We start from the raw sequence: 26,770 nt of genomic DNA, 5'->3' as shown, positions 1-26,770 counted from the left end.
AAAAACAGAGGCCCAAAAGAGTCTCTAAAATGGGCTGGGAGAGAAGTCCATCAACAGTCCCAATACTGCTGGTATACTTGGCTGTAGGAAGAGCTGTTACCAAAAACTGCCAGTAAAGAACATTTGAGTAATTCACAAAACCCTGTGGCCAAAGTCAAGGCACCTCGACCAGGTTCCCTTCCCTCTCCAATAACAGCAGCTACAGTTGCAGTAAAACTGGAGAGATACATACCCAGAAACTGTAAGTTCCCTTTTGTGCTTAGCATCTGACAGAATGAGGAAACTGACTGGTCTTTGCCCAATAAGCAGATACTGAAACATCAAAGTCACATAACGCTTCTTCCTTCAGCAGAGTGCACAGGAGGATGTCCTACCTCTCCAGAAAGAGGAGGGCAACACCTAGGAAACTGGTCTTCACCTGAAGTCTGCACTGATACCAGAACAAACACAGGCAGATGAAAAAGCAGCTCTGGTTCCAGCCATTGGGTCAACCCTCACTTCCCATCAACAGCATTAGGAGCTACCATAACTCAGGTGGGCAAGCAGCACCAAGATGTGATGGAATACTGAACTGGATTCAGCCACTTCAGACGAGAATGTGCTGTGTTGTAGTATTTTGCACCTTCTGCACCAAAGAAAGCCTTATCTTGCACACCTTCAAGCCCTTGCCAAATTAAAGCAAAAGCTCTTCTACAAGTTAATTGTGCCAAAAGAATTGATTATCTAGAGCAAGAGAAAGGAAGAGCTAGAAGAAAAACTATTCCTCAAGTCACAATGGCCTTCAGAGAACAAAAATGCTATAAATCATTTGGGAACTTCAAGAACACAGAGAAAAAAAATTTTCAGTGTAAAAAAAAAAAAAAAAAATCGGAGACTGCACACACTGTGCCCTGCTTCTGAACCCCACTTTCCAATGCAGCTGCAAGTAACACTCCCTTCCTCCTGTGCTCATTTTGACTTCACAGGCAGCCCACATACATTGAAAGCAGTTCAGAGCCATCAAGAAACACTTTGGCTGTTTTCAGAGCAAGGAGGTAAATACCCTGTTGCTCTGCCACTTGTCTGCATCAAAGCAGCAGACAGGATCACAAATTAAAAAAAAAAAATAGAAGTTTTGTAGACATCCATCACCAAAAAGGAGGAAAACGTTGCAAATGGACGGCTAAAGAAGATGGACGGCTGCCAAAAATGAGCTTCTGGCAAATCTGACTAGACTGTCTGCTGTCCAGGAGAGCAGCAACTTTGGGGGATCCCTGGAGGAGGAGGATTCCAGTAGATTCCACCTTCAGCTCAATGTTTTACTGGCATGGAAATGGCTCGAAGTGGAACAGCACATAGTAGATGCTGCCTATGAAGCCTGCTGCAATCCAGGTCAACTGGTTTGCCTCAGTTATGTTTAGAAAAAACCCAAAATACAGTTTCTCCCCAATAATCAGGAGGCACAAGTTCCCTTATAAAAAGTCCATGATGAGTTAAGACATTGGTCCAAACACTTGGAGGACAACTCCGATCTTCCGTGATGTCATGGCCAGAGCACACCACTTCTACATCTTCATATGACATGACCACGAGCGTGGTTTTAAGTAGTCCAGGAACGTGGGCTGCAAATCATGGAGAGGCAGAAAGTGAGTCATACGCCAACAGCGCCAGCTGTGGTGCAGTCTGCTGAAGACAAACTTCCCTAACTGGAAAGATCAAACCACACGTCCGCATCCTGCAAATCCCACTCTTCTGCCCACTATGCAGTGTGTGGAAATGTAGCTATAGCCACAAGCTGATTGCCTGCCACCCACCTTACCCCCAGTTCTGATACATCAGGTTATTGCTGCATCTAGTAGAATATTGTACCAAGAAAGTCCTTTACAAAGGCAAACTGTTAATCAAGGAGAATCAACACTTCAGAATAAGAGTTTGCCCAAGGATACCTTTGGTTGAAACAGTGATTAACTAGGACAGCAAGAAGTTTTATGTAGAACATAATCTGGTTCTGCATAAGCCATGAAAATGACTAACCCTGACAGAAGCCCAAACTGACCATTTATAGGCCAGCAATTCTCACTGCTACCCACTCTAGCCTTGGAAAGGAACAATAGGTCTCCCTTTCATGGGCCTCCTAGGTAAGTTTCTCCTGATCTCCTTGGCCCAATGCTGCAGTTCCATTCATGCAGCCTGAATGGCCAAGAGTGCTCTCAAGTAGTGGCTTCTATCCTCAGAAATGTGGGAAAAACACCCTCAGTTTCAAGTACTGAAACACCATCAGCACAGAAAGCACTAATGAGAGCACTTCTCTTAGAAAAAGCTTTCCTAGATTCTCTACAGTTTCTAGACTAAGTAACTCAGCTCACTGCCAGAGCCTCCTACCATTTAACTTCTGCCCTGTCCCCACAGCACGAAAGGACAAGCCATCCACATAGTTATCCCACAGGAGTGGTCGGTCACTCACATTTTCTGTAGGGCAGTACTGGCGGGCATACCACTCCTGGCTGTAGAGGCAGATGATGACACCTTGGCCCAGGAAGAGGGAAGTCCACATGATCACGTTCCAGATGGGCCCTTTCCGACGGTCATTAAGGATGAAGTTGAAGAGCACTGGAAAGGGGCGAGATGAGAAGCATTGTTCAAAAAAAAAAAAAAAGAAAAAACCAAACACAAACCCCTTAGGATTAAAGAATCAAAGATCAACTGATTTCATTGGATCTTTCCCTCCATTCACTTCATCTCTACAGCAACACAGATACTCAGTGAGGTCAGTATAGTACAAGAAAATCTGATTATGCTTGGCTACTATAAGATGATGGTGACATTTACTTCCAATAAGTTTGCCAACAAGCTCTCCCAGCTGCATGCCTCTGGGGTTCAATACTGTTTGTGTTATGCTAGAGACCAAGACATGCTGGCAGACATGGCCCTGAGTTTATTAGAGCCCTCTAACACATTCTTAACTCAGAACTCCAAACGAAATGCCAGAGCTCTAACTTCTAAATGAGCTCTCTTTCTCTGAGCAGCAGCAAAGCAATAGTTGTCTTACGCTATGACTTTAAAGAGGAAGACTACCAATCTGCTGACGTACAGCAGTCCAACAAAGGCTTAGCAGAGAGGAAGCAGTGCTATTAAAATATGTAAAAATGTCACATGAACAGCAGTGTATCATATATAGCGTGCTTCCCCTCTGTCAGTGTCTTGCCCATCTAAGTCCCAGGCTTGCAGACCTAGTACATGTGTGTGTATACATTAATCTATTGAGCTACTTAGCTGCAAAAATACATTCACAAAGTTTGGACCCACAATTAGCACTTTTAGACAAGAAAAAAAATCTGTCTTTTAGTGTCTACTGAATAATTGGCATCATTAGCAGAAGGGCAAACCATGCTTGTTTAAAAAACAAACAAACAAAACCCACAAACTCCACAACCCACTCACATACTCTCTCCTGGGAACTTACTTCCAAAGCACATGAACAAGCAAAAGAGAACTGGATAGAAGAAGCCGAAGCAGATGCTCAGAACATATTCATGCACAGCAGCTGACACTGTGAAGACAGACAGCATAGCTGCTGCCTTGAACTTCTTACCAAAAAACTGGAAGAAAGAAGAATGCAAACTATTATAGGCTATTCTGCTGTGGTTTTAGTTGGGTTGCTTCAATGTCTGTATTTTTTCCCCATGCGAGCTAAGAATCAGATCAGGATCTTATAAATGCTTGTAAATACCTAAAGAGTGAGTGTCAATAGGACAGGGCCAGACTCTTCAGTGGTGCTTAGCGACGGGACAAGGGATAATGGGAAAAACTTTTTTCCTGTAAGGGTGCCAGAGCACTGGAAGGGGCTGCCTGGAGAAGGTGCAGAGTGTCTTTCTCTGGAGACTTTCAAAACCCCCATGGACATTGTGATCCTGAGCAACCTGCTCTGCTTCAGCTGGGAGGCTGGACTAGGGGATCTCCAGAGGTCCCTTCTAACCTCCACCATTCTGTGATTCTGTGAAATGCCTGGCCCAGCCAAGAAGTATACATGAAATACTAAGTGCTTTACAGCACTTAGATTTTAGGTACTTTTCTTCAGGCACATTTCTGGTCTCCTGCATAAGTATTCAGGTTGAGCACACTCATGAAATATCTGTCATAGCTCATCAAGCCAGTGCAACATGACTTCAGACTGTTGAGTCAATAGTTACACTCCTGTGTCTCAGGCATGTTTTCACTCAGTTAAGAATGTAAAAACAAGCAGCAGATCTCTAAAAAGCACAGTGGCTGCCTGCAACAGCTGAGGCAACATATTTTTGTGCTCCTCAATGGACAGTGATGCTGCATCTTGACAGATGCACTGTTTTGCTCAGTGGTTGAATGTTTAATCAACAAAAAGAACACATCTGCTTGTTACTCACCCAAAGAAAGTCCCTGTAGGCATAGTAATAAAGCCAGTCGTGTACTACCACGTTCCAGGTTCGGTAGTAGTTTGCATAGGAAGTGGAGTTCCACCAGTCCTGAAAGCACAGTTGAAAGAGCATACATGTAATTAAGCATAAAACATCCCACAGGTTTCTTGGATATAAAGTTGAAAAATACTGGTCAGAATAATACCAAGCTAATATTACAAGCTGCACCATGAAATAATGCATTCCACTGCATGTTCACCATTCTACTCTGTACATCAAAGTTCTATTTTATCACAAACAACACTGGCTAGGATGATAACAGAATAAAACCAGTGCTAAGAGAGCTATCAGGTCTGAAGGCTGGCTGTTCATGCACAGAGCATGCTACCTTAAAAAAATTCAGGCTGCCACGAAGTCAGGTCTGTTGTACAGCACAGCAAACAAACTTAAGCCTTAACAGCATAAAGCAAACAAAGCTCTGGGGATGCTTCATTTGGCAAAACAGCAATATTCGGTTTCTTCCTCTTTCCTTTAGGAAAATGACTCTTGGAAGCTTCATAACTCCTGCTTCTTACCTTGTAGAACATCCTGTCTGCAAAGCGCATCATCTCAGCAAACGCGTTGAGCCAACAGTGAAGAAAGGCAAAGAAAACCAGGAAGAGAATCAGAACCCCTAGAAACAAAGCAGAGTCAAATTTTGTAGCATTTTTTCTCAGCTATAAGCAGGAATATGTAATACAGTCAAGACTTACCGGCATGGACACTGCTGAGCTTTGTGCTGCCTACACAAAAGTACAAGCATTGCAGTTTCTCACCAGACCAGACCACGCTTGCCCCAGAGGAAAACAGCAACGCTGCCAGAGCCAAGGACTAAACTTTGAAGACTCTTACGTTAAAACCCAAGTTTTTATTTTCTACGGCTGGTTCTAAAGCTTAACACCATGACTCTGAAGCCTGCCCACAAAACCTCCATGGCAGGGGGGTTGGAACTGGATAATCTTTGAGGTTCCTGACAATTCTGTGGTCTTTTCAAGTCATAAATACATCTGATATGAAGCATTTCCCGTCCCTTCCACCTCTTCTGTAAGTGTAACAGTCATTCATGACTTCAGGTCTCACCTGGCAGAATGGAATTGAAAATGCAGAGGACCAGCCCTCGAAGATTGAAGGTTTCTTGACTGCTGTTACGGAACTGAGGAATGCAGAGTCTCACGAAGATGTAGTAGGCATAGAAAAGTGATCCAAGCACCTGGAACAAAAATATAAAACGTCTGACACTGTAACAGAAATGCACAATTAACACATTGCCAATTGACAGCTCTAGGACAGAAGCAGTAGCTGCCAAGACAAGTCAAAACACTCTATTTTTACATTGTTGCTAATAAACTTCCCTAAGGGTCCACGCTGAAAGTAAGCCACAGCCAATTGTATAACATTAACAGCCAGGAGCAAAATTAACTTGTCTTTCCTACTGCAGCATCTCTAAGTTTCTCCTAGATTTATAAACTCTGAAGTGATGACAATCAGGTCATGCTGATGGGTAAGTACCCTGAGTGGGGAAGTACTCTGTGACCTAGGTACTATTTACTTCCAGAAATAATTGAAAAATACTTATTGTAGTTAAATCTAATATTAAAGCTTAATTTTCTTTTATCTCAAATGAGATACTTAGAGATCAAGCCACTTCAGCCCCTCTCTAGCTCATGAATTCACATTCTGGAAGCTGAGGTCAAAACGCAAGCCACTGCTTTAAATACTCTGACTGCTGCAAGCCAGGTGTGTGCTTTGCACCCTCTTTTGTCAAAGAGTAAGCAGCCAAAGGCCTTTTTTTCATGCTTCATCTTTTCTTCTGTCTTATTGCTTTGCTGTTTGAAACATGAATACATTGTGTGTCAGTAAAAGTTTCAATTGCACAAAGCCATTACTGGAAACACATCCAAGAGAAGCTATTAAAGCTCACTTTCAGAAGAGTGGAAGAGCTCCAATAAGCCACCAAGACTTGGACTCCAGGTCTCATTATTTCAAAATTGGTCTGAATACTTGCAGACAGGTAGCTGTGCCAGTGCTCCACAATACAACAGCAGTGTAAAGAAAGAGGGGCAGAGCATGGGTATTGCTCCACACACATGCAGCATCTGTTTGCATGGAATGGAGTCTAAAGGCTTGTGTAAGCAAGGATTTTACTGGGTTTTTTTTGCTTTTGACAACCATTAATGCAGCAATGGTTGTATCACTACCTCTTTTTTCAGCCACTAAAAAACAGTATTCTTTGCTGGAGAGCCCACACCAAAGTAAAAAGTGTTTTAATGCCAAAGGGAGAACTGTTCAGGAGCAGTTTAGATGATCTCTGAGGTTGTACTCCTCAAAAAGCTGCACTACTCACCTGTGCAAACTTGGTAGCAACATAGCTCCATCTTGTCGTGGGATTCCTAGGAAAAAGAACACATGATGATATCTTACCTAGCTAGGACCTCAGAGCAGCAAAAACTTCCTTTCACTGGTATGCTGTTCTATACTGTGAATTAAAATGGTATTTGAATTCCAGAATTGTTAATCTCCTGCCATCCAAGAGATGACTTCTCAAATTGCTGATTCCTCACTTTCAGCAGGACAATGATGGCAATTCCATAAACGGAGATGTATCTGGAGGGCAGCATTATGCAATTAAGTAGGAGGTGGTGACCTGCCCAGTAGTCACATGAAGGATTTATGACTTGACGCTGTCAAAATGCAACCCAGCAAAGTACAGAAAAGTTTGGGAGTTCCCAGTTTTAAAGGCTTCCGCCTGCCCCCTCAAACTCAAGAGCCAGGGCTGCTTGTTAGCACCACATAAACCAACGCAGGCCCAGTGCAGGAACTGTGTATCGCTGGCCATTCAGTACTAAGTTCTTCATTGGTTAAATTTCAAGTGCACTTCCCAAAAAAAATGAAACTATTATTATTTAGCTTTACTGTGCTAAACTAGAGCGAATTTTCATGATCAAGTCCTGCCCTTGGCAAGTTTCTGACTTAATCATATCTTTATGGAAACTACAACTCAAACTGAATAGATCACATCCAGAGGTGCTTAACCTAGTTCAGTTTTTAGACTACTTGAATGTTGATTTGGTGTTGTTCACATTACCTGGGATAGCTGTCTCTGTAGATGAGGGTGGGAGCAAAGAGGAAGTACAGGTATTGAGAAATTCTCGGAATAGGTACTGTGCCTGGAAAAGGGGAAAAAATAGGACACCCTGCAATCTTTTTGCTTACTGACAGTTCAGTTTGTTTCTCCAGTACTTTTACAACATAAAACCTTTCTAACCTCAAAAAACCTTGGTCTGGAGGTATGGGATTTGCAGAGAATAAAACTAAACCTATCAGATAGAATCACCACACCGTGAAGCACAGTTAACAAGTGATGGTGACTAACAGGTTAGATTTTGAGATCACATTTCCTTTACTCCTAGGGAAGATGAAGCTGTAAGGCATTTATCAACACGTGTGTTCCTGTTCAGCTCTTTCATGTCTTGTTGAAAGAGCTTCTGTGATAGCGGTCCTCTCAACCAGAGCACTGAACTGGGGGGTATGCAGGTAGGCTCTACATGCTTTTTGCTTCTGAAAGCAGAAATAAGGAGTACTGCTGAAGCATGACAGAGATGGCTTGGACCTGAACAACAGCCTAGCTTATTGACTATTACCAAATGCAAAGGTTCAGGCTGAAACTATGATGCAGAAGATCAGCAAAATCCTTGTCATCTGTCCATCCAAAGCCACCTACGCAAACCCTACCTCTCCAGTTCATGAGGGCAGCTCAAAGTAAGGGAGGGAAAACAAGAACTGGTTATGCACTGCTGTCAAAAAAAAAAAAAACCACAAGCCAGGTTACTCACCTGATTTGTCCTTTACAGAGGACAGGACTCTGGGGACATTCTCCCGGATGAATGAATGAGCCTTCATAACTAGACGAACCTGTAAGGCCAAGAGAATCAGTTCAATACTCTCAATTTCCCAACTTGCCAATAAAATTGGATCAAGCATTTAGGCAACACCTTTCAATACCTTGGTTTCTCTCCAGTTTACCTCTTTGAAAATGGAAGGGCTGCTGCTTCATCTGCCCACAAGCCTGTTTAACTGACATGCATTTAAAACACTGCAAGGTGAAACATGCAGTAATCATGGCTCAAGAGAGTCAAAACATCTCATTACACTCACAAGACCACAGCATACACAAGAACCTGAATAACACCAGCAAGCCATTAACCAATTAACATTGAAGTTAAAAATGAAGGAAACCCCCAGCCTAACCATTTCAATGGGGCTGTATGTTAGAAAGTCTTGAAACTGACTCCTTGAGGTTAGATGTGTTCTAGTATGTTTGAATAAGGTGATGCCCCACATAAACAGTCCACTCTGCTGCCAGCAGGGTTTTTTGTTTTAACATCAAAAGACCCAAAGGAGGGCTAGTCCACAGTAAATTCTTTAAGCTATACTCATCTCTGACCATCCTTGTTTTAACCTGATGGTCTGACTAGTCCTCCACACTCTTGCCCTCTCCTGGTCCTTTCCCCCAAAGAAAATTCCACTGTGAATAACATTCTAACTACAAGACAAAGACAGCTGCTTCTTGGAAACAGAAACCACTTGTTGACTACATATTTGTCTTCCCTCTCCTCTTTTTTTTATATTAAACAGGAACATGACAACTTCCTTGTAAATTACAGCACAACAGGTTCTTAAAATTCGGTTTAAGCATTCGTAAGACAACTAGAAATAAATAGAATTTCAGCCTTGACATATGTAAAAAATGCTGGGTAAAAAAATCTAAGTGATTTGCAGGTCAAAATGAAGGTTAGTATCTGATTTTTCCTCATTAGACTCACTGCTTCTAAGTCTGTCTTGAAGTAGAAGACAAACTCCATTGACAGTCCTGGCTTAATTAGCAGCACTTGACTCCTTAAGGAAACCAAGATTTAATCTATCCAACGACACTGGGTAGGGACCTACCTGTTCCAGTATTACAATAAAACGGGAAGCTGGAGGCAGGGCATATGATATAGCAACATAGGTTGGTCCAAATCCAAGCCCAGCTGTTTGGAAGAGTGTGAACAACATCCCATAGAAGAATGAGTGGATTACACGATGGGAGGAACTGCCGTAGCCTTGGGCCCACCAGGCAAAAAGGTTGTATGGAACGATAACGGTGGCACAGAACATGCACAGCCAAGTACAGAAGACAACTGGAAACTTTCCAAAAACAAAGACCAAGAGATCAAATCCTAGGACCAGCCTAGAGGGTACAAGGAAAGAGACAATAATCAGTCTGTTGCTTCATTAGAAGTACTTCTACTCCACTAAGCAACCTGAAAATGCATAGCTTCCAGATCATAACTGTTTGACAGTCTAAAGAGAAGCAACTGTGGCAACTTTCATCTCAGAAGTAGAGGGCTGTCTGTGAAAGGTTTAAGTGACCACCCACAGGCACACCAGGAAATAAGAGATGAAGGACTTGAGCCATCAATGCCATCAGGCACAGCTTACCTTCAAATCGCACAGAGCTTAAGCACATCTTTAAGATCAGCATGTGCTTTAACGAGTATGTTCAAGCTCATCCCTGCTAAGAACAAGCACATGACTAAATGATCCACTATTGAACCATGGTCCAAAAGTGTGGAACTCTCCCAGGATATCATCACTATTATATTAAGAATCAGTTCTTCCCAGGAGTTTAATACCTAAAGATGTTTTTCCCCTCACCTCTACACATGCGAGGCATTTTAACATCTAACACTCAAACCTAGTTTAATTCTTCTTCGTGAAATCTGTAGGCATTCCACATGGATTCAGTTCAGAGGTCACCCAAAAGGCTTAGGGTTATTAGAGGGTCAGTCCAAAGATGTCCAAGTGGTGTGCATTAAGTACTTGAACTATTAATCAAGCTTAAAACACCAGGACATAAAGAATGTTCAACTTTACTGGCTATCAAAGTCACCAGAGCTTACTCCTATGTGTAAGCCACTCTTCTAAATCAAGGTCAGAAAAGGTAGGATAGAGCACACCAACAAAATTAATTTGTTCTCATATGGAGACTCAGCTGCAAACTAGATCCAAATTATTGAATCTAGCCATGATTTTTTTAATTTTTTTTAAGTAATCAGAGAATGCAGCCCTATTGATTTCAGAGGTAAATCTCTCCCTCAATATTCACATACAACTAGGTTAGGAACAGATAAACAATATTCAATAGCACACCAGCCTGTACTCACACCCAGTCAAGAGACACACTGATTATCATTAAGATACAGCTCCAGTTTTGTACACTGAAGATCAGATAATCAGCAAAATAAACATGTAATCCTATTTGTGTACATGGAGTAGAGCTTGCCAAAAAGATGCTATTTAAAGCAACAAGCAAGTGTTAGGAAAGCAGTCTTTCACAACCTTGTTCAGAACTGGCTACCTGCAAAGCACAATCTTGAGAGGCTGTGCCATTACCCCTGATGTTTTTTTTCCCCAGGAAAAACCAAAAGTTCTATTTTTATTTAAGCATAAGTCCAACATGCCAGAACTGTCAGTTTTAAACAGAGAGCTGCTTGAGTATTTAAAGTTTTTCCACAGTCCTCCTCCAAGCAATGCAAGTGGTTGAAAACTACCATTTGATTAAAGATTTTCAACTGAAGTAGACCACATGCAATGATGACCTCCCTCCCTTTTTGCCAGCCTTGTGATGAGCTAAGGTTGAACCATGCCATCTGTAATTCCCACAGAATACACCAATCTGTAGGATCTTCCTAATATCTAGCTATCCAATCTGAAATGACCATATCCCCTTTGAAAGGAATTCCAGCATGTATTTTAAGCATGTCAAGTTGAAACCTCCCCTTCCAGGCTCAGGGGAGACCTCACCACTCTCTAAAGCTACCTGAAAGGAGGTTGTAGGAAGGTGGGCAACAGTCTCTTTTCCCAAGTAACAAATGATGGGACAAGAGGAAATGGTCTCAAATTGTGCCTAGGGAGGTTTAGGGTGGATATGAGGAAAAAAATTTCCACAGAACGGGCTGTCAAGCCCTGTAACAAGTTGCCCAGGGAAGTGGTAGAAACCCCATCCTGAAGGGATTTAAAGCCCTGTAAATGTGGTGCTGAGGGACAGTTTAGTGGTGACTTTGCAGTGCTGGGTTAATAGTTGGACTTAATCTTATAGGTCACTTCCAACCGTAACTATTCTATTATTCTATGAAGGATTCCTTCTCTCTGCACCATTCTGAAGCTTCATGTACATCTGGTGCTATGGAAGCAAGCATTTCCCACCCTGGCCCATGACTTCCCAAAGCATTCTTACCTTCCTTCATCAATGAAGTCTACTAGAAGTGTGCTGAGGATGAAGACTATGAGAAGAGCAATGAACATGTGGTAGATTGTCCTGATGTGACTCACTTCAAACAGCTCACTAAAGGAGAGATGCAAACGCTATCAGGCCATTTGTATAGAACAGCACACCTCCAGTATGTCAGCTCTCAAAGTGTTTCACTGTAAGGTGACATCACTGCCATCCCAATTCAAAAGACTGAAGTTAACATACAATTTGGGTGTCAGTCTGCACAGACACCTCCTTGGTTTATCCTCATAGAAAGAATAATTAGCCATTACCTCAGTGGTTCTGGGAAGACTGTAATTAAGGTTTACACTCATGGAAGCCTGCAAGCTGTAGTAAAGATGTTTCAGGAAAAAACAGAGGAGCTTAAACAGATCAGCCCACAGAGGTTTGGAACGTGCATGGGGGGTGGTGGTAAGAGTACCTCAAAGAAAAGGCTAGTAAGTTTCCTATCAACAGCTTTTTCAGTCAATTTAATAAAAACCGTGAAGTTACTCACTCCAATAAGGACCTTCTGGCAGTAAAGATCTTCCCATGTTCTGGAGGGGCCCTCAAGGTCCTGCAAACAGAGGAAAACATTAGACAAAAAAGGCAATAAATCTTCTAGGAAACCTTTCTATAACCTTGTTATAGCAACAATTTAAAACTAACTTACTTGGCTTTGTACAGTTCCTTCTCTGAGCAGGAAGCCGGGAAGAGGGAGGCTGAAGATGAGGAATCCAAGAGTGCTGACTTTGCCACTAAACTGTTCACAAACTCTGTGAAGTGACTGTCTACCTCCTTCATGAAAACTGGCTTCAATTGCTGAGAGAGAAAACAGAGCAGAAAGTTGTTTGAATACATTTTTATAAAAGATTTATATTAGTTTCTAATATTTACATTTCTTTCTATCTCAGAGCAGGACATTCCTGTACTATTTGCCAACAGCTGGAGCCAACTTGGACAAGGTCAGGGACTTATCTTGTTCTATTCACACACCTCAGGACTTTGAGTAATGTGCAACACAGAACCGAAGTAAACGCACTGATCTTCATATATACATCTGAAGCAATGGGTACTTCACTTTGTGTAGTGAAGTGCCAAGAAAGTTGAGCTAAACGTCATACATGAGCCCCAGAAAACATTTCATGTTTTTTTAACCAGAATTATATCCTCAGCATACAAAACAAGTACAAACAAGATTTACTTTTTAACCCATCTAGTGTTATTGGAAGAAAACGGACCTTTTCATGCTTGTGGCTAAGCAATCACCATTGATACTCACGCATTAAAGCAGTCAATGACAAGACTGCAGGAAGAACCACCAAATTTACCCTTCCACTGCTACCAGTTTTTGGATGAAACTTTTGATGTATCACAGAAATTACAGAATGCACAGAAAAATTGTCAGTACAGCACCAAAACACATGGCTAAGCATTACGACTAAGTAGTGAGAGAAACAAAACTGGTAGCATCAAGATTGAAGTTCAAGAATTCAGGGGATCAAATAGCCCAAATGAATCTCCCACACTCTCTTTAGACAGCTTTATACAGGTTATCTTTTCTGTTACAGCCAGTTGTGACAAAGCTCAACCATTTTTAGCCTAGTGATATGGGCTACCCTAGACTCTAAGATTGCTTGCTTTACCTGATAGATTTTTCTTTGCTGAAGAAAAATCATTACTTAGCCCTCTTAATAAGTTATCCAGACAAGGACTATAATTCATCTTCAAAAGACAGATTGTAAAATGCTAAGATGTTCTCATATCCCTTTTGTCATGTCTGAAGACTAGCATATGCAATCCATTCCTGCACTTCCCATCTGCTGGATCTGCTATTTAGTCTCAAAACAAACTTCCAAAGACCTAATCTCTCCCACCTGAGGCAGACTTTTTAAAAGTAGATACATTTAGAAGACTCTTTCATGATTAAATGTTTAAAGTTATTTATTTCTGCAGAAAATGATAGGCTGAACAGTTTGATTATGGTGCAAATTCTCTTACTCTTTATTTGAAGAGAGGATCATGCAATTTGCACAGTCTAAGTGTTCTTGACTAAAAAGCAGGTAGAATTAATTCTCTTAAGCAAAGAAAAAGGCAACATTCACTGTTTCAGTGAGAACTTAGTGAATCCAAATATGCTAAGATCTCTGGAACTTCAGAAGACTTCTGAGAATTCAGTTCCATGTTTTCAGGTCCCAATACCAAATGGTTTTCCCGATACTTGAGTCTAGTGATGAGGCATGGCTGAAAGTTCCTGAACCACAAGGCTTTGAGCAGCACTGGTTTTGACAAAACGGAAGAGGCACAAGGTCTAACAGAAGAAAAATCCAGGAAACAGCAGCTCATAGCTCTAAGTTGCAGCAGTGATATGTTTGCTCTTGCACAGACCTCTTTCCATAGCTATGTTTTCAGGAATCTGTTTCCAGTGATGGACACTTGTCATATGGCCTTCATTTTCTGAACATGCTTCAATTTGCTTTTTACAGTAGATCACCAAAGAAACTAAGCTAAGCTTGCAGGCTAAGAAAATATATTAATAGATGATGTATTGTTACAAAATACTACTGTTTGATGTGACAACAGCCAAGCAAGTGTAACACTCTGGCAGGAAATACAGGATAATTTGAAGTGAGACCACAAGAGCAGGAGACCCTGAAGTCAAAATGCATCAGAACTCTAAAATCCTCGTGTTTCACAGTGGTCAAATCCAGAGAGATCTCTTTAAACAGAAGCTGTGTTATAATGAAGAAGATTAATGTTTAATTTAATAAAAACATTTCTCCCCTATTTGGCAGCTGCCAGTATAGAATAAACAAGCTTCACCTGTACTTAACAAAAACAAAGTCTTACAATCTGGCTGCTCTTAGATATTGCTTTTCTGGGAGGCAGAGAAGAGGGTTGTTTCTGCAAGAGACAGGGACTTGTTCCTTTAAAAACAGGAGAAAAAAGCCCAAACCAGTGCGTACTTCGGAACTGCAACTCCTAAAAGACAACACTCATGCTCTCTGGCACAGCCTGCTTTTACAAGCATGCATCCACATACCCCTAACCAAGAAAATCAAGTAGAAATTCCTGCTCCTCTTGGAACGCTCAAACTGCCATGGCAAACAAAGCACTATTCATTCCTATCCAAACCCTGTCTTTTTTTTTTTTTTTCCCCAGTCTCTCCCCATTTTTCAGTCTATTCTCTCAGAGTTTAACAGAAATTATCTCCTTAAACAACTACTTCCCTTCATTTAGCACTCTGCTGATACTGCCTCCACCTAACACAACCCTCCAGGGCTGACAGCAACACACATATCCATTTGGATTAGGAGAGCAGAACATAAGTTCTTATTAAATAAAACTACAGCACAGACTCTACAGTAACCAATTCTGGACAACAAAACTGACCAATATACTGTGCTCTTATCAATTATCATTACTCCCATTCAAAGAGCAATCTACTGGAGCAATTGCCAGAGTAACTGGTAGTGCTCACTAAGGCAAGGGCATCACACCCACACACCAAAGAAATTAAATTTAAAAGAACACATCTCCCACCAGTCTTCACCATCACAGGGCATGGATGCACAGCCAGGCAGTTAGCTTTTCCCAATGCAGAACATTTAACAAAGAGTTTGCTAAAGTGTGCTTGAAGTCTCAAGCAAGGAACAGGACAGATCCTTTCAGCCGTCATCATTAAATTTAAAACAAAACAAAAAAAGAATCAGATCATTACAAAACCAGAAGTGGGGGGTCAGCCAGAAGATCACCAATAATTGATGATAAGTCCAAGAAAGATGGGGAAGTAATCCTGTGTCTTACTTTACAGAGAGAAGTTTTTCAGTGCTTCACTCCATCTAACTGATTTAGTCATTTCAGTCACAGAAACAGGACAACATCCAGCCCTGAAGAAGTGACAGAACACATCATTCTCAGCACAGTTTAGGATGAACAAAAACCTAGATTTTCTGACTGGACTGCAGATGCATGACCACCACCTAGCACCTATACAAATCCTATTTAAACCAGTGGGAGCTGTCAATGACCAGCCCTTTCCAGAAGTCAAGCATCTGTCTAGACCTCAGATACCTATCATATAAAAGGTAACCTGCAATCCAAGTCTTTGTTCACTGGTCACACAACAAAAAGGACCAGGCACTCCAGGAATTCCCAGGAGTTTTGCAGCAGATGAAGTGGTTTTACTTAGCCATACAGTTATTGCTGTAGCTTTGAGGTATGTTAAAGAAATGTGCAAAACTCAAGGGCTTAAAAGGCTGAACTCTCCATGTTTTGGGAGAAACTTCAGCAACTTAAGTGCCACTGCTGGCTTTCTACAATTCTCTTGGCAGGCAATTCTCTTGCCTACAAGTGTCTCAAAGTTGGTGGCCAGAAAATAACTTAGAAATGAGACATTCCTGAAGAAAGAAATCCAAGATCAAGCTGTCCCCTTGCAACCAGCTAGTGTTCCCTGGAACTTAGAAAGCTACATGTGCTTAACAGTCAAAGCTTTCTGCTCCAAGCATCTGTGGCCAAAACAGTGATTGGCAGTAGTTTTGTCTAAGAAAAGATACAAGGCTTGCTCTGTCATGTCCTCTGTAAGAATCATTCAGACCATGTACTAAACGAAATTCAGAGCTGACTATTTTTCTATGTGCTGAATTTTAGGAGTTTCAGCACAAAAAGCAGTACATCCTCTGCAGAAGACACTTAAATACACTGTTTTAAATTACACACCACCTATAGAGGTGAAAAATCCACCAACTTTTATCTAGGAAAACATCTCCATGGTGCATGGTATTTTCCCTATTATTAAAAGCGTCCACTCCCTTAATATTCACGCAAGGGTGACAATTAGATTACTTCATCTTTACGATTGAATTCTCTGCAATACAGTGAAGCAAGAGTGCAGGACGATTTGCCCTGGAGAACATGAGTGCTGCAGAACAATGGTTAACAAGAAGGGTGCAACTCATTGTTAGCCAGCTTACTTAATTTGGGCATAAATCATCTTAATATAAGCTAAGACAATGGCAGCCCACACAGATGAAAATGACATTAGAAATACCCAGTATTATTTTCTTTGAGGATATTGCTCATTGGCAAAAAGAAGGGAACCAAGGCTCAGGAAGATGTCATTTCCACCACAGGGCAATGAAAGCTGGGGGATATTGGCTACTTGCTACCCTGTATTCAATGGATAGGAGGCCTAAATATGCAAGCAGGCTCATAATCACACTGCCAAAAGCTAGTGGCGAGGGACGTTAGTTTTATTTACAGGCCTCAAAGTTCACTCTTATCTTTGGACTTCAACCTATGGAGGTCAAGGAAGGCAGAACTGCATTTGATAATGCTACTGCTCTTATGCAAAGTCAGAAGAGAGGAGAGAAAGAAGGCTGCATAAAAAGTCACTGCACTCAAGCTATGTCTGAAGAGGGATGTTTGTGTTCTACAACTCTCGAAAAGACACTCAGCATCAATTATCCCACTCCTCCCCACAAGCAAGCATGAGAGCATATTTACCTCAGCTTCTGCTATTAGCTGCATTTTCCTTGTTATCACATGGTCAACATCAACCCAGCCTAAGGAAGGAAAGCAAAAAAATTAACAGTTGCAATTTCAGTGACACAAGTTGCATGTCTGAAAACAGAGAAAGTAGCTCAGTTACTGATTTTCCATTATTATTCCTGGGACTTATTATAAGGTCCTAGGAAATTCAAACCTAAACTACAGGAACTTTGTAAGCTATAACCAAGTATTTTGAACAGCCATTCAGAACTATAAGGCAGTAAGCCGCTTATAACATGCTGGATTTTCCAAAGCTTTCTTTTGCATCAGTAACTCTCCAAATCTTCCCAAGGTCCCTAACCATATTCAGCCTTGAAGCAGCAATGAGAACAACCCTCAGAAGGTCATAACTGAGTATGCCTATCTTTTATCAGAGCTTTATCTTGTGCAGAGTGAACCAGACATAACATTAGTTTGCCTGGAGCTCTGCACATTGCCAGTAAACAAGGCAGTCAGGTCATGACTATCTGTAAAATAAAGTAAGCAGCTCTGAAGACAGGCTAAAATGCAAGTTGGAAGGTTATTCAGGTGTTCAGACCTGGCTACTCCCACTCCTGTCATCCCTCAGGAGGAGTGCTAGACTTCGGTCTCAGTGTTCCTCAGTGTATTTCATTGCTGAACAAACAAATCAGGTCTAACCATGCCACGAACATCTGACTTTGTTGCTGATACCACTGGCTCATATGTAAAGCCTCAAATAGTACCTTTCTTTTGCTGGTGCTTCACTTCTCCAACAGGAATGACAGCACAGAAGATGAAGTTATATAGAAAACCTTACATATGAAGGAAATAGCACATTTCAGCAGCAATATCCACCCCCCGAAATACTAGTTAGGGTGAAAAGATAGCAACAAACCTTGCTTTGTGCGTGTCCTTTGATAATTACAGCTACCATTGTACTTTACACAGTAACACGATGGCTGGCATCAAACACATCAACACATGACTCATGTTCAGTATCTAGCACGTTACCACTTTTAGACAAAGTGGATACTGAATCAATTCTCTAGCAACACTTCCACTGAAGCATGAGCTACCAGATTTGCAGTAGAGATGTTGTGCTGCTGTGTGACAGGAAGACAGATTCACAGAAGTATCACAGTTCATAGTGTAGCCTCCTTCTGTTGTCCTCTCAGAAGCTTGGAGTCTACGCATACAAAATGCACCATGTGTGGTTTTAACAGAAGCAAGTGCTTCAGTGATGGGTGCTAGTCTGAAGGTGCTCTTACAAGCAAACAGCCAGGAGAAGTTTAAATAGACCTGCTTCAGATATGACTCCCATACTGGAGTTAAATGAAACAAGAAACTGTATTTCCAATGAAACTATGCTCCCAATCATGCAGGAAGATCCTTTTCTGTTTATAAAAACTGCTGCACAAGCCATAGACTTACAAACAGACCAGTAACACCAGCCCACTGCTTAGCAGCCTTAACACCATGAATTTTTGGCTGCATGCAAAGACCCATTTCTACAAAAAAAGAATTCCTGGTTGCTAAGCATCTCACCTTCAAGATTAAAAAGAAAATGTCAGCATTTAAGCTCATCATGCTGTTACACTTGCCAAACAGCAGCAGTTTGGAAAAAACTCTAGAGAAGTGTAAGGTACCAGTCGAGTCCCTCACCCCACTCAGTCCGTGTGGCTGGATGGTTTCAGATGGATTCTCCTGCCCTCTCTCCCAGTAAATTTAAAAATCGAGTTGTTCCACAAGCAGCAGAACTGTATCACCTTCATCTCAAAGGCTCACCACTCTGCACCTGTATTCACAGCTCCGCACTACCAGCACACTAAGAACCATCTTGTGCTTACCGGCTGGCAAGCAGACCAGACAGTGCAGAGCACAACTAACCTTTTCCTACAAAAAGGTAAGGATTTTTCTCTCATATCCAGCTCCCAGTCTTCAAGACTCTTAAGTTTACACAAAGAGGACAGGACGCATGACACTTAAGGGATTGCACTATTTTTTTTTCTAAGTCAAGCTAAAAATAAATAGCTATTGCTTTGACCACGTATTTTCTGGCAGATCTTGCATTTGAAGCCACAGTTGTTATAACTGACCAAGAGCAGCTTGCTGTGGAAATACCCCCCCCCTTTTTTTAATTACAAGGCCTTCACGATGGCTAAGCTTTACAGAAACCTAATGTACAGTTTGAATGGTTGGACAGGAAGCAAGACCAGTGTCTGACCTGCTGACATAATTGTGTGTGCAGTGTTTCCCCATCACTTTATTCACCCACACACTAGCATGTGTGCACAGACTACATTGGAAACAGAATCTTCTAAAAGGCTTTGGAAAAAAAAAAAAAAAAAAGAAGAAAAAGTAATTAAGATCTCCCTGACTTCAGTGTATGCCTTTCATATAACAAAGTATTCTGTAAGCTTGTTTCTGCTTTTCCTGTAGAAGAAAACCCACCCCAAACCAATTCATTCTGCAGTGTTGTATCATCCCATAAACTCAAGCTTCAGCAGAAGGCAGATACTAGAGAGCAAATAACTCATCTTCCTGGATCATTCCTCTCCTGTTGTGCAAGCTGCTGCTTATGTTCTGTGAGGTCATTCAAGAAGAGAATCATCACATGATTTGGAGTGTAAAAGGTATTGAGTACTGCTGAGAAGTCCAAATCTTTATTTCTCTTCTGACATTGAAAACAAAGACTGGAACCCTCTGGAGCACCTTGGCACTGCAACATCAATACAGAAATGGGGCTCAAGGCTGCACAAGACAAGCAAGCACATTTCAGCATGTAAAAGATGGGACATGTCTTAAGAAGATGGGAAGTATAAGAAGCAGGAAGGTTATTGGAAGGAAGTCCTTAAATAAGGAATGGCTTCCTTATTTAAAGCCATAAGGAAGAAAATCTTCTTTGAAGACTTGTATGAAATTGTAGTCACAGGATGCTGAAGCAGCGTTTGCTTTGGAAGAACTTTGCTCATGGGGAGAAGTTTTAACATAAAAAATTAGAATTGTTTTGATTGGAAAAGACCTTCAAGATCATCAAGTCCAACCATTACCTAACTCTACCAAGCCTGGTGTTAAATCACATCCCTCAGCACCACATCAAGTCTTTTAAGTACCTCCAGGGATGAGGATTCAACTATCTCCCTAGAAAACCTCTTCCAGAGTTTGAGGACTGTTTCATCAAGGGAATTTTATTCTAATATCCAATCTAAACCTGTCCTGGTGCAACTTGAGACTATCTCCTCTCATCCTATCACTTGTTACTAAGTAGAAGAGACCAATACCCATCTCACTACAACCTTCTTCTGAGGGAGTTGTAGGAGTGACTCTCCCTTCAGCCTCCTTTTCTCCAGAGATGGAGAAAGAAAACTCAACAGGAATTGTGTTCCCTTCCCATCAGCAAATACATTGGTAAGATTTTCAGTTGAGCACTTGTCTTGTGCTTGCAGAAACTGATTGTTATAGGATGCGACATGTCTGCACAACCCAAATTTCAAGCAGGTTCACAATTCCAAAATAAAATATGAATGATTTAAATGTTAAGCTTTATTTCCAAAGGAAAACAGGCTACTAAAAGATCACCTGAACGTTGAGAAAGCTTTTTATTGTTAAAAAATTTAAGCAACCCAAGCATTACAAAAGATGTACTAGCTACTTTGAAGGATCCCATTGTTCCTTCTACATCCTACTCTTGTACACATTAGTCATCTCAAATGTCACTGATCTGGAGAAAAGCATCCCATTCATATGATCTGTTAGTGTTGCAGCCTGGGATCCAACAAAAACAGCTTCTACCTAAGACACAGCCAGCAATCCATTAAGAAAGCTCTCCAAAATTAACTGTGTCAAAATGTATTCATTTATTTAACTGCTACACTCCACAATTACCACCAAGGGTACAAGTGGGAATAAGTCATTTGACTGAAGTTGTGGCTCGCATGCAGCATTACTGTTCCAGCCTGCAGCAACCTCACCAGCCACAGAAGCTGCCTGCAGCCCAGCACTTCAAGCCATTGCCACTCAAACTGTTCTGGCACCGTGGCAATAAGCTTATTATTGAGCTGTAAGGACAACCCTAGGAAACACCTGCTATCTCAATCCCTGCATAGCATTCAAGACAAAAGTGCTTCTTTGCAGAAAAGCTAGGAAAAGCACACCACCAGTTTGTCACTTCCACTTGTTCAGCAAACAAGCACACCACTCAGTTCAGAAACATTTTCCCTTAATGATGTCAACAGAGCTTCAGGATCCTCATGGGAAGCCACAGATACAAACTGTACCAAATCTTCTGCAAGAGTTTAAAAATACTGTCTTCATTATTTCTTGGTCAGTCAGTGTACCACTTGAGGTTAAAGTAACATAGGCAGAAGGATTTCATTACTGTCAGATATTTGGATTCAAAGAAAACACTGATGCTATCTGAAGAAAAAGCCGTATTAAAGTCAGCCTAGCACCATGCTACTGTAAAGAGGGAAAGTCTTCCATATCTGGTATAATACAACATATGTTAATAATTTGATGCTAATAAGCCATATTCTTGTGGCAATTCATTTGTCAACTCAGGAGACAGAGGAAACTTATGACTAGACTGCTGCCAGAGATCAGCTGATCTGCTTAAAGAACACATAGTTCAGAGGTAACTCCATGCAGTTGGGCAATAAGTTACAGTTAAAAAAAAATCATTTCTGCAGGGACATGGCACCCAAAGAGCCTCTTTCCCTTTCCTAGCAGTAGGAAATACCAGCATTCTTTATGTCATGCTACCACGTCCACAAGCTCTTCACAAAGAACTGCTCAGCCTTTACCAGACCCACAGGCCGCACGAGAGAGCCTGGAATCACCAGAGTCCAGCCTTAGACAAGACAGCTCTGTCTGATCCACCTCCTGGCAACACACCCAAGACACTCCATTCATGCAACTTAATGTCAAAGGCACTAACAGGGAAGAAACAGCCTGCTGATACAATGAACACTTTACTGCTGTGAGGCAGACAGCAAACACAAAGTTTTCCAAAGCTGCTCCCTGTTTTGGAGCTCCCTCCTCCACCTATCAGTAGGCACATACGATTCACGCAGCATCATGAACTCTTGCCCTGGAAGATAACAACCCCTTTCGAAGATAAGCATTACCAAACACAGATATGCCACACAGCTTTTTTGCAGGCCAGTCTCCAGAGACACTTCTGATTCTTTTCTGGTTTCTGAGGAAACAACATCAGACTCTAAACTCGTCAGTTTACTGGTTTGATGGGACAAATCTTAGCATTTTAGAGGCACTCAGAGCCATGCTTCAAAGTCACATCCTCACTAACCTTTTAACGTCTACCCATGCAGTTTCTATTATGCTCATTCCAGGTGTTTCCCTGCAGCTGTTGCTGCCCAGTATCACTCTCATTAAGCAGAACAATTTTCTGTATCTTTACACAGCTCCAGCTGAAAACATGTAAGACTAATCTTATTAAAGAAGCCCAGCTTTTGACAGATTATTGCTGCCTAGATCACCTGGTAACTCTATGCCAGGACCAAATGAGTAGTTTAATTATGACACCAGAGCTACTTCAAGAAGTGATATATGAGGCTGAATTTCAGCTACTCTGTCAAAGTGAAACTGCAGATTACAAGACACAAACATGTCAAGGGACAGGAGAATTCTTTTGGCTATGAATATCTCCACACTGCTACAAATTTGGGAGTACTCAAGTACAAAGTATTAGGTCTTAGAACTTACTAAGCAATGAAGCAATTTTCTGCAGAACTGATGATGCAAAGAAAAAAAAACCTAAACTGTATGCAGAGTCAAGCTTTATGTAGCTCTAAAGCCAGTATATGAATTAAAATTACTCCTCTAAGCCATTTCATATTAGTCAACACATCTGAGTTTTAATGAAAGACCTAGAAGTTTCTGTGGGAAGTTCACACGCTTCTGGAGACAAGTCAACTGGCCCTTGACACATTAACTCTTAAGTCAAAAAGCAGATTGTGTTTACTAATCCAGGAGGATCAAAGGTAGGAAATCACATTAGTGATTTAGTTTTGCTACAGAAATAATTGCCCCAAAGACTCTATGATATTTACTTACTTACAAGATGTGCCTTGACCTGGCTAGAATCTCAGTAAAGATGCAGTAAACATGCATCTTGTCTAAAATTCTACACAACATCCAGTGTTAAGATGCTGCAGTATAAAAAAGGGATGTTGCCAGACAGCAGATCATTAGCCTCATGCTGTCTTTGTATCATCAGGATTAATGCCTTAGAAACAGCTATTCAGAAGCAAATAGCCAGGACAAAAGGAGAAAAGAAGTCTGTGGCTACTCTTTTTGAGAAATTCTTCCACCTCAGCTGAGCTGTTACAGAAAGCCCTACCTTCTTACATAAGCATGCTGGACTACATGAAGAGGCCACTATCTAGAATACGTCAACACTTCATCTGCGGAAAGCTTTGACCTTTGCACCACAAAGATGCTGATCTAACCCTGCTGTAAAGAGGAATTCCTGACCAGAGGGGTTCATCTTCCTCCTGGTCCTATAATGTGCCCAGTCTGCAAAAGCTGGCAACACTGAAGCCTTTGTGACACTTCTGCTGGGTGAACTGACAGCAACCCCAGAAGGTAAGAGGCACCTGGTCTTAGCTAACCAGGATTCCTCCCTGCTGTCCTTCCCTCCAGTCTGCACGGCATTAAAAGATGGTGCATTGTTCTAAGCCAAGCCACCAGGCACATGTACACTTTCAAGAGATCTGTGAATCTACCCCAGAATGTTTACTTGCTATGCACCCACAGTATCTCACCTGCAGTGACATCATGTTACATCTCAGAGGGATTCAAACGAAAGGCTTTTAAAGGCAGACACACCCACCTAACAAGTGCCAATTATTACTGCTGTATTTATTTTTCACCCACAAGCATGAAAGAACTCAAATTCATGTGTAACAGTTAAGGTGTTTCCCCAGATAGAAAGACAGGTGTCTACTTCTAAACCCATCGCAACTGCTTTCCAGTAGCCATCAACGCTGTGCCATTTTCAAAAACTGGTATTAAGGAACAGTTTCATTTGATTCAATTAAAATAATGGTACCACCAGCAGCTCAAAATCCCTGTTCTCTACTCACTGAGAGGCTGATGACCTGCTGTCTGACAACATTCTCTTCATACTGTAGCATCTTGACACTGGGTGTGTAAGATGTGGGATGGGTTTCTCAACAAGGTATTTTTTGCAAAATCTGACTTGGCCTAATTTTAATTTGCTCCAACTCATTTCAGTTGAAAGTACAACGAAATAGCAACAATATTAAGAAAGCATACCAGTAGGAATTATGTCCTGGAGTCACTATCACTAGGGTTTTGGAACTTTACTCACAAGGCACATTGTGATAAACTAGTTTAGCTTTTTGCTTATTCTATCTTCTGAGGAGAAAGGAAACAAGCTGCAATTCCATTGCTAACCTCCTAGCCATCGGGCTGGAATGTAGTATGGCATAACCCAGAAATTAGAGACAATCACAGTGTCCACAGAGGTCACAGGCAAAAGCACTGATACCACCACACAACTGTCCCTGCAACTCAAGGCACAGGCAGCAGTGACCTTCCACAAAGCCAGCTACAAGCCACTTAACTTTAAAGTGCCCACAACAAACAAATACAAACCAAACTGTTTATTATTCTATTTTATGGCAGCCCTAGTTAAGACTGGATAGAAAAAGCTGTTCAGACATCAACAAAGCCCCATGGCAGCAGATAATCATTCTTTGTAGCATCCTACCTCCATCTGTCTCTCATAATGGATATACTATCTTAGCCTGATATGTTAAAGATCATTTTGTTCAACACTGAGGAAACCATGGATTCAAAAGCTTGTAAAAGAAGCAAGATGAAGACTCCACAAATAGTATTTACCAGGATTACTCAAAATTGCTGTCAAGATGCATTTGCATCATTTACAGCATCTCCTCCTCATCATACATGTTTGTCCAGTGACAATGTAGCACTTTATTTACTCCAGAGCCCTGCAAGCATTGCAGCACACAGCCCCTGGGAGAAAGTTCTGGAGGTAAACCTGCTGAAGAAGTGCAGCTGGCAGACTGGAAACTCCACCTTGGCAGAATTTCTATGAGCAGAAACACTGAAATGAAAGAGCAAAAAGGCAAGAGCCATAAGCTAGAAAGGACACCTTAAAAGAGATGCACCTAGTCCCAAGTAAGAGTCTCACCATTGCTTGAGTTTTGAAATGACCTCTCATTCTCACGTCTCCTCTGCTTTTCTTCATTCTCAGGGGTCTTACAGGTTGTAGTAGAGCCAGATTGGCGCTTTCTTACGCAGTCTTCACCTGCCATTGTTACCTGGATAGTGCAAAAAAAACAAAAAGATAGCAGGTAATTAATGACAAAAGTTCTTTATATTGTTCAATGATAAATTTACATAGCTTTCTTCACACGCAGGTTAGACCTTCTTCCCTTCGTTATGAATTCAGAGCAAGGGTAAGGGAAATTAAGCATATACTTGTATTAGTCATTTACTGTGGATCACACTTCCTCTCTCATACTACAAACAAAGGAACAAAGTAACCAAGCAAGTTCCCTCACCACTACCAAAATATCTCCCCACAGCTCCCTCCTCCCTGCAAAACTTAGAAGTATTTACAATGAGTTTATGAAGTCCTTAAGAGGCCAAAAAGGCCTTGCAGGCGTTTTCTGATAGTCAGTCAGACAGCAAAGTTTGTCTTCCAAGAGACCTGACAGGTTTACTCTGCAGAATCACTGGCATTATTTTGCCTAAGCCAAGCCCCTTCCTGTCAAGTTTTCAGTTATTACTGAGAGCTGTTTCCCCTATAGATCCTTGTAGTCTGCTTGACTAGACAACGGCTGCACTGCAAATCATGGAAAAAAAGAAAAACAGGAAGGAAGAATTAGGTTTGAAGTACACCATATTTGATGACAAAGATCACTGCTAGGGACAGAGCTAAGCAGGCAACACCTGAACCACCACAGCCAGGCTGAAAACAGAACATTCTGCTAATACGAAGGGGAGAAGGACATTCTAATTAGCAACATTCCAGCAAACTCCACAAAATCCAGCTCAAGAAGCTCTCAGAGATGCAGCTACAACCAAGAGCAATTTTCAGAACTAGACTTGCAGAAACCCCCATTTCCAAACTAACGCTTGTCTTTTTCAATCTTTTTTTTCCTTCTACCCTGGCACAAACTCTTAAACAGACACGTACTTTGTTGCTAGTAAGCAGAATGCACACAACAGATGAGCTGTTGGAGATGGGGAAGAAAAACTCATGCACTTGTAAAAAACTAAGAACATAATCATTTAAGGATGAATTTCCTCAGAATATTGAGGCTGGCACTTCTGCAAAAGGCAAGCAAGACATAATAAGACATTTTCAGAACTTAGCTTTCTGTGTTTGTCCTTCTAATAGCATAGTCTCACATTCTTCTTTTGGGTATCAAGGCATATGGGTGGGGGTGGGGGGGAAATCACTAATTCAATCACCAAAACCATTTCTTGCAGTACTGCCCCTCCCAGCTCTGTCTCAGGAGCCAGGTGTACAAACTAT

The 26,770-nt window shown here is 41.5% G+C and overlaps 1 protein-coding gene across 1 annotated transcript; it reads right to left on the bottom strand.

Annotated features, from left to right (window-relative positions):
• Positions 1-1,544: 1,544 nt before the first annotated feature.
• On the bottom strand, positions 1,545-25,983 carry SOAT1 (sterol O-acyltransferase 1). The gene is made up of 16 exons (XM_054384344.1): positions 25,885-25,983; positions 25,418-25,547; positions 17,209-17,267; positions 12,377-12,525; positions 12,221-12,280; positions 11,689-11,796; positions 9,357-9,639; positions 8,243-8,321; positions 7,495-7,576; positions 6,754-6,799; positions 5,490-5,619; positions 4,946-5,043; positions 4,380-4,478; positions 3,443-3,578; positions 2,444-2,589; positions 1,545-1,601 (listed from the first exon to the last, which is right to left on the bottom strand). The coding sequence occupies exons 2-16, from the start codon at positions 25,539-25,541 to the stop codon at positions 1,545-1,547; spliced, it is 1,656 nt and encodes a 551-aa protein (XP_054240319.1). The 5' UTR covers positions 25,542-25,547; positions 25,885-25,983.
• Positions 25,984-26,770: the final 787 nt, after the last annotated feature.

Source organism: Indicator indicator, chromosome 10, assembly GCF_027791375.1.
Source record: "Indicator indicator isolate 239-I01 chromosome 10, UM_Iind_1.1, whole genome shotgun sequence".
NCBI lineage: Eukaryota > Metazoa > Chordata > Aves > Piciformes > Indicatoridae > Indicator > Indicator indicator.
The sequence above is the reverse complement of the archived record's forward strand: the minus strand, read 5'-3'. Positions and strand labels throughout refer to the sequence as shown.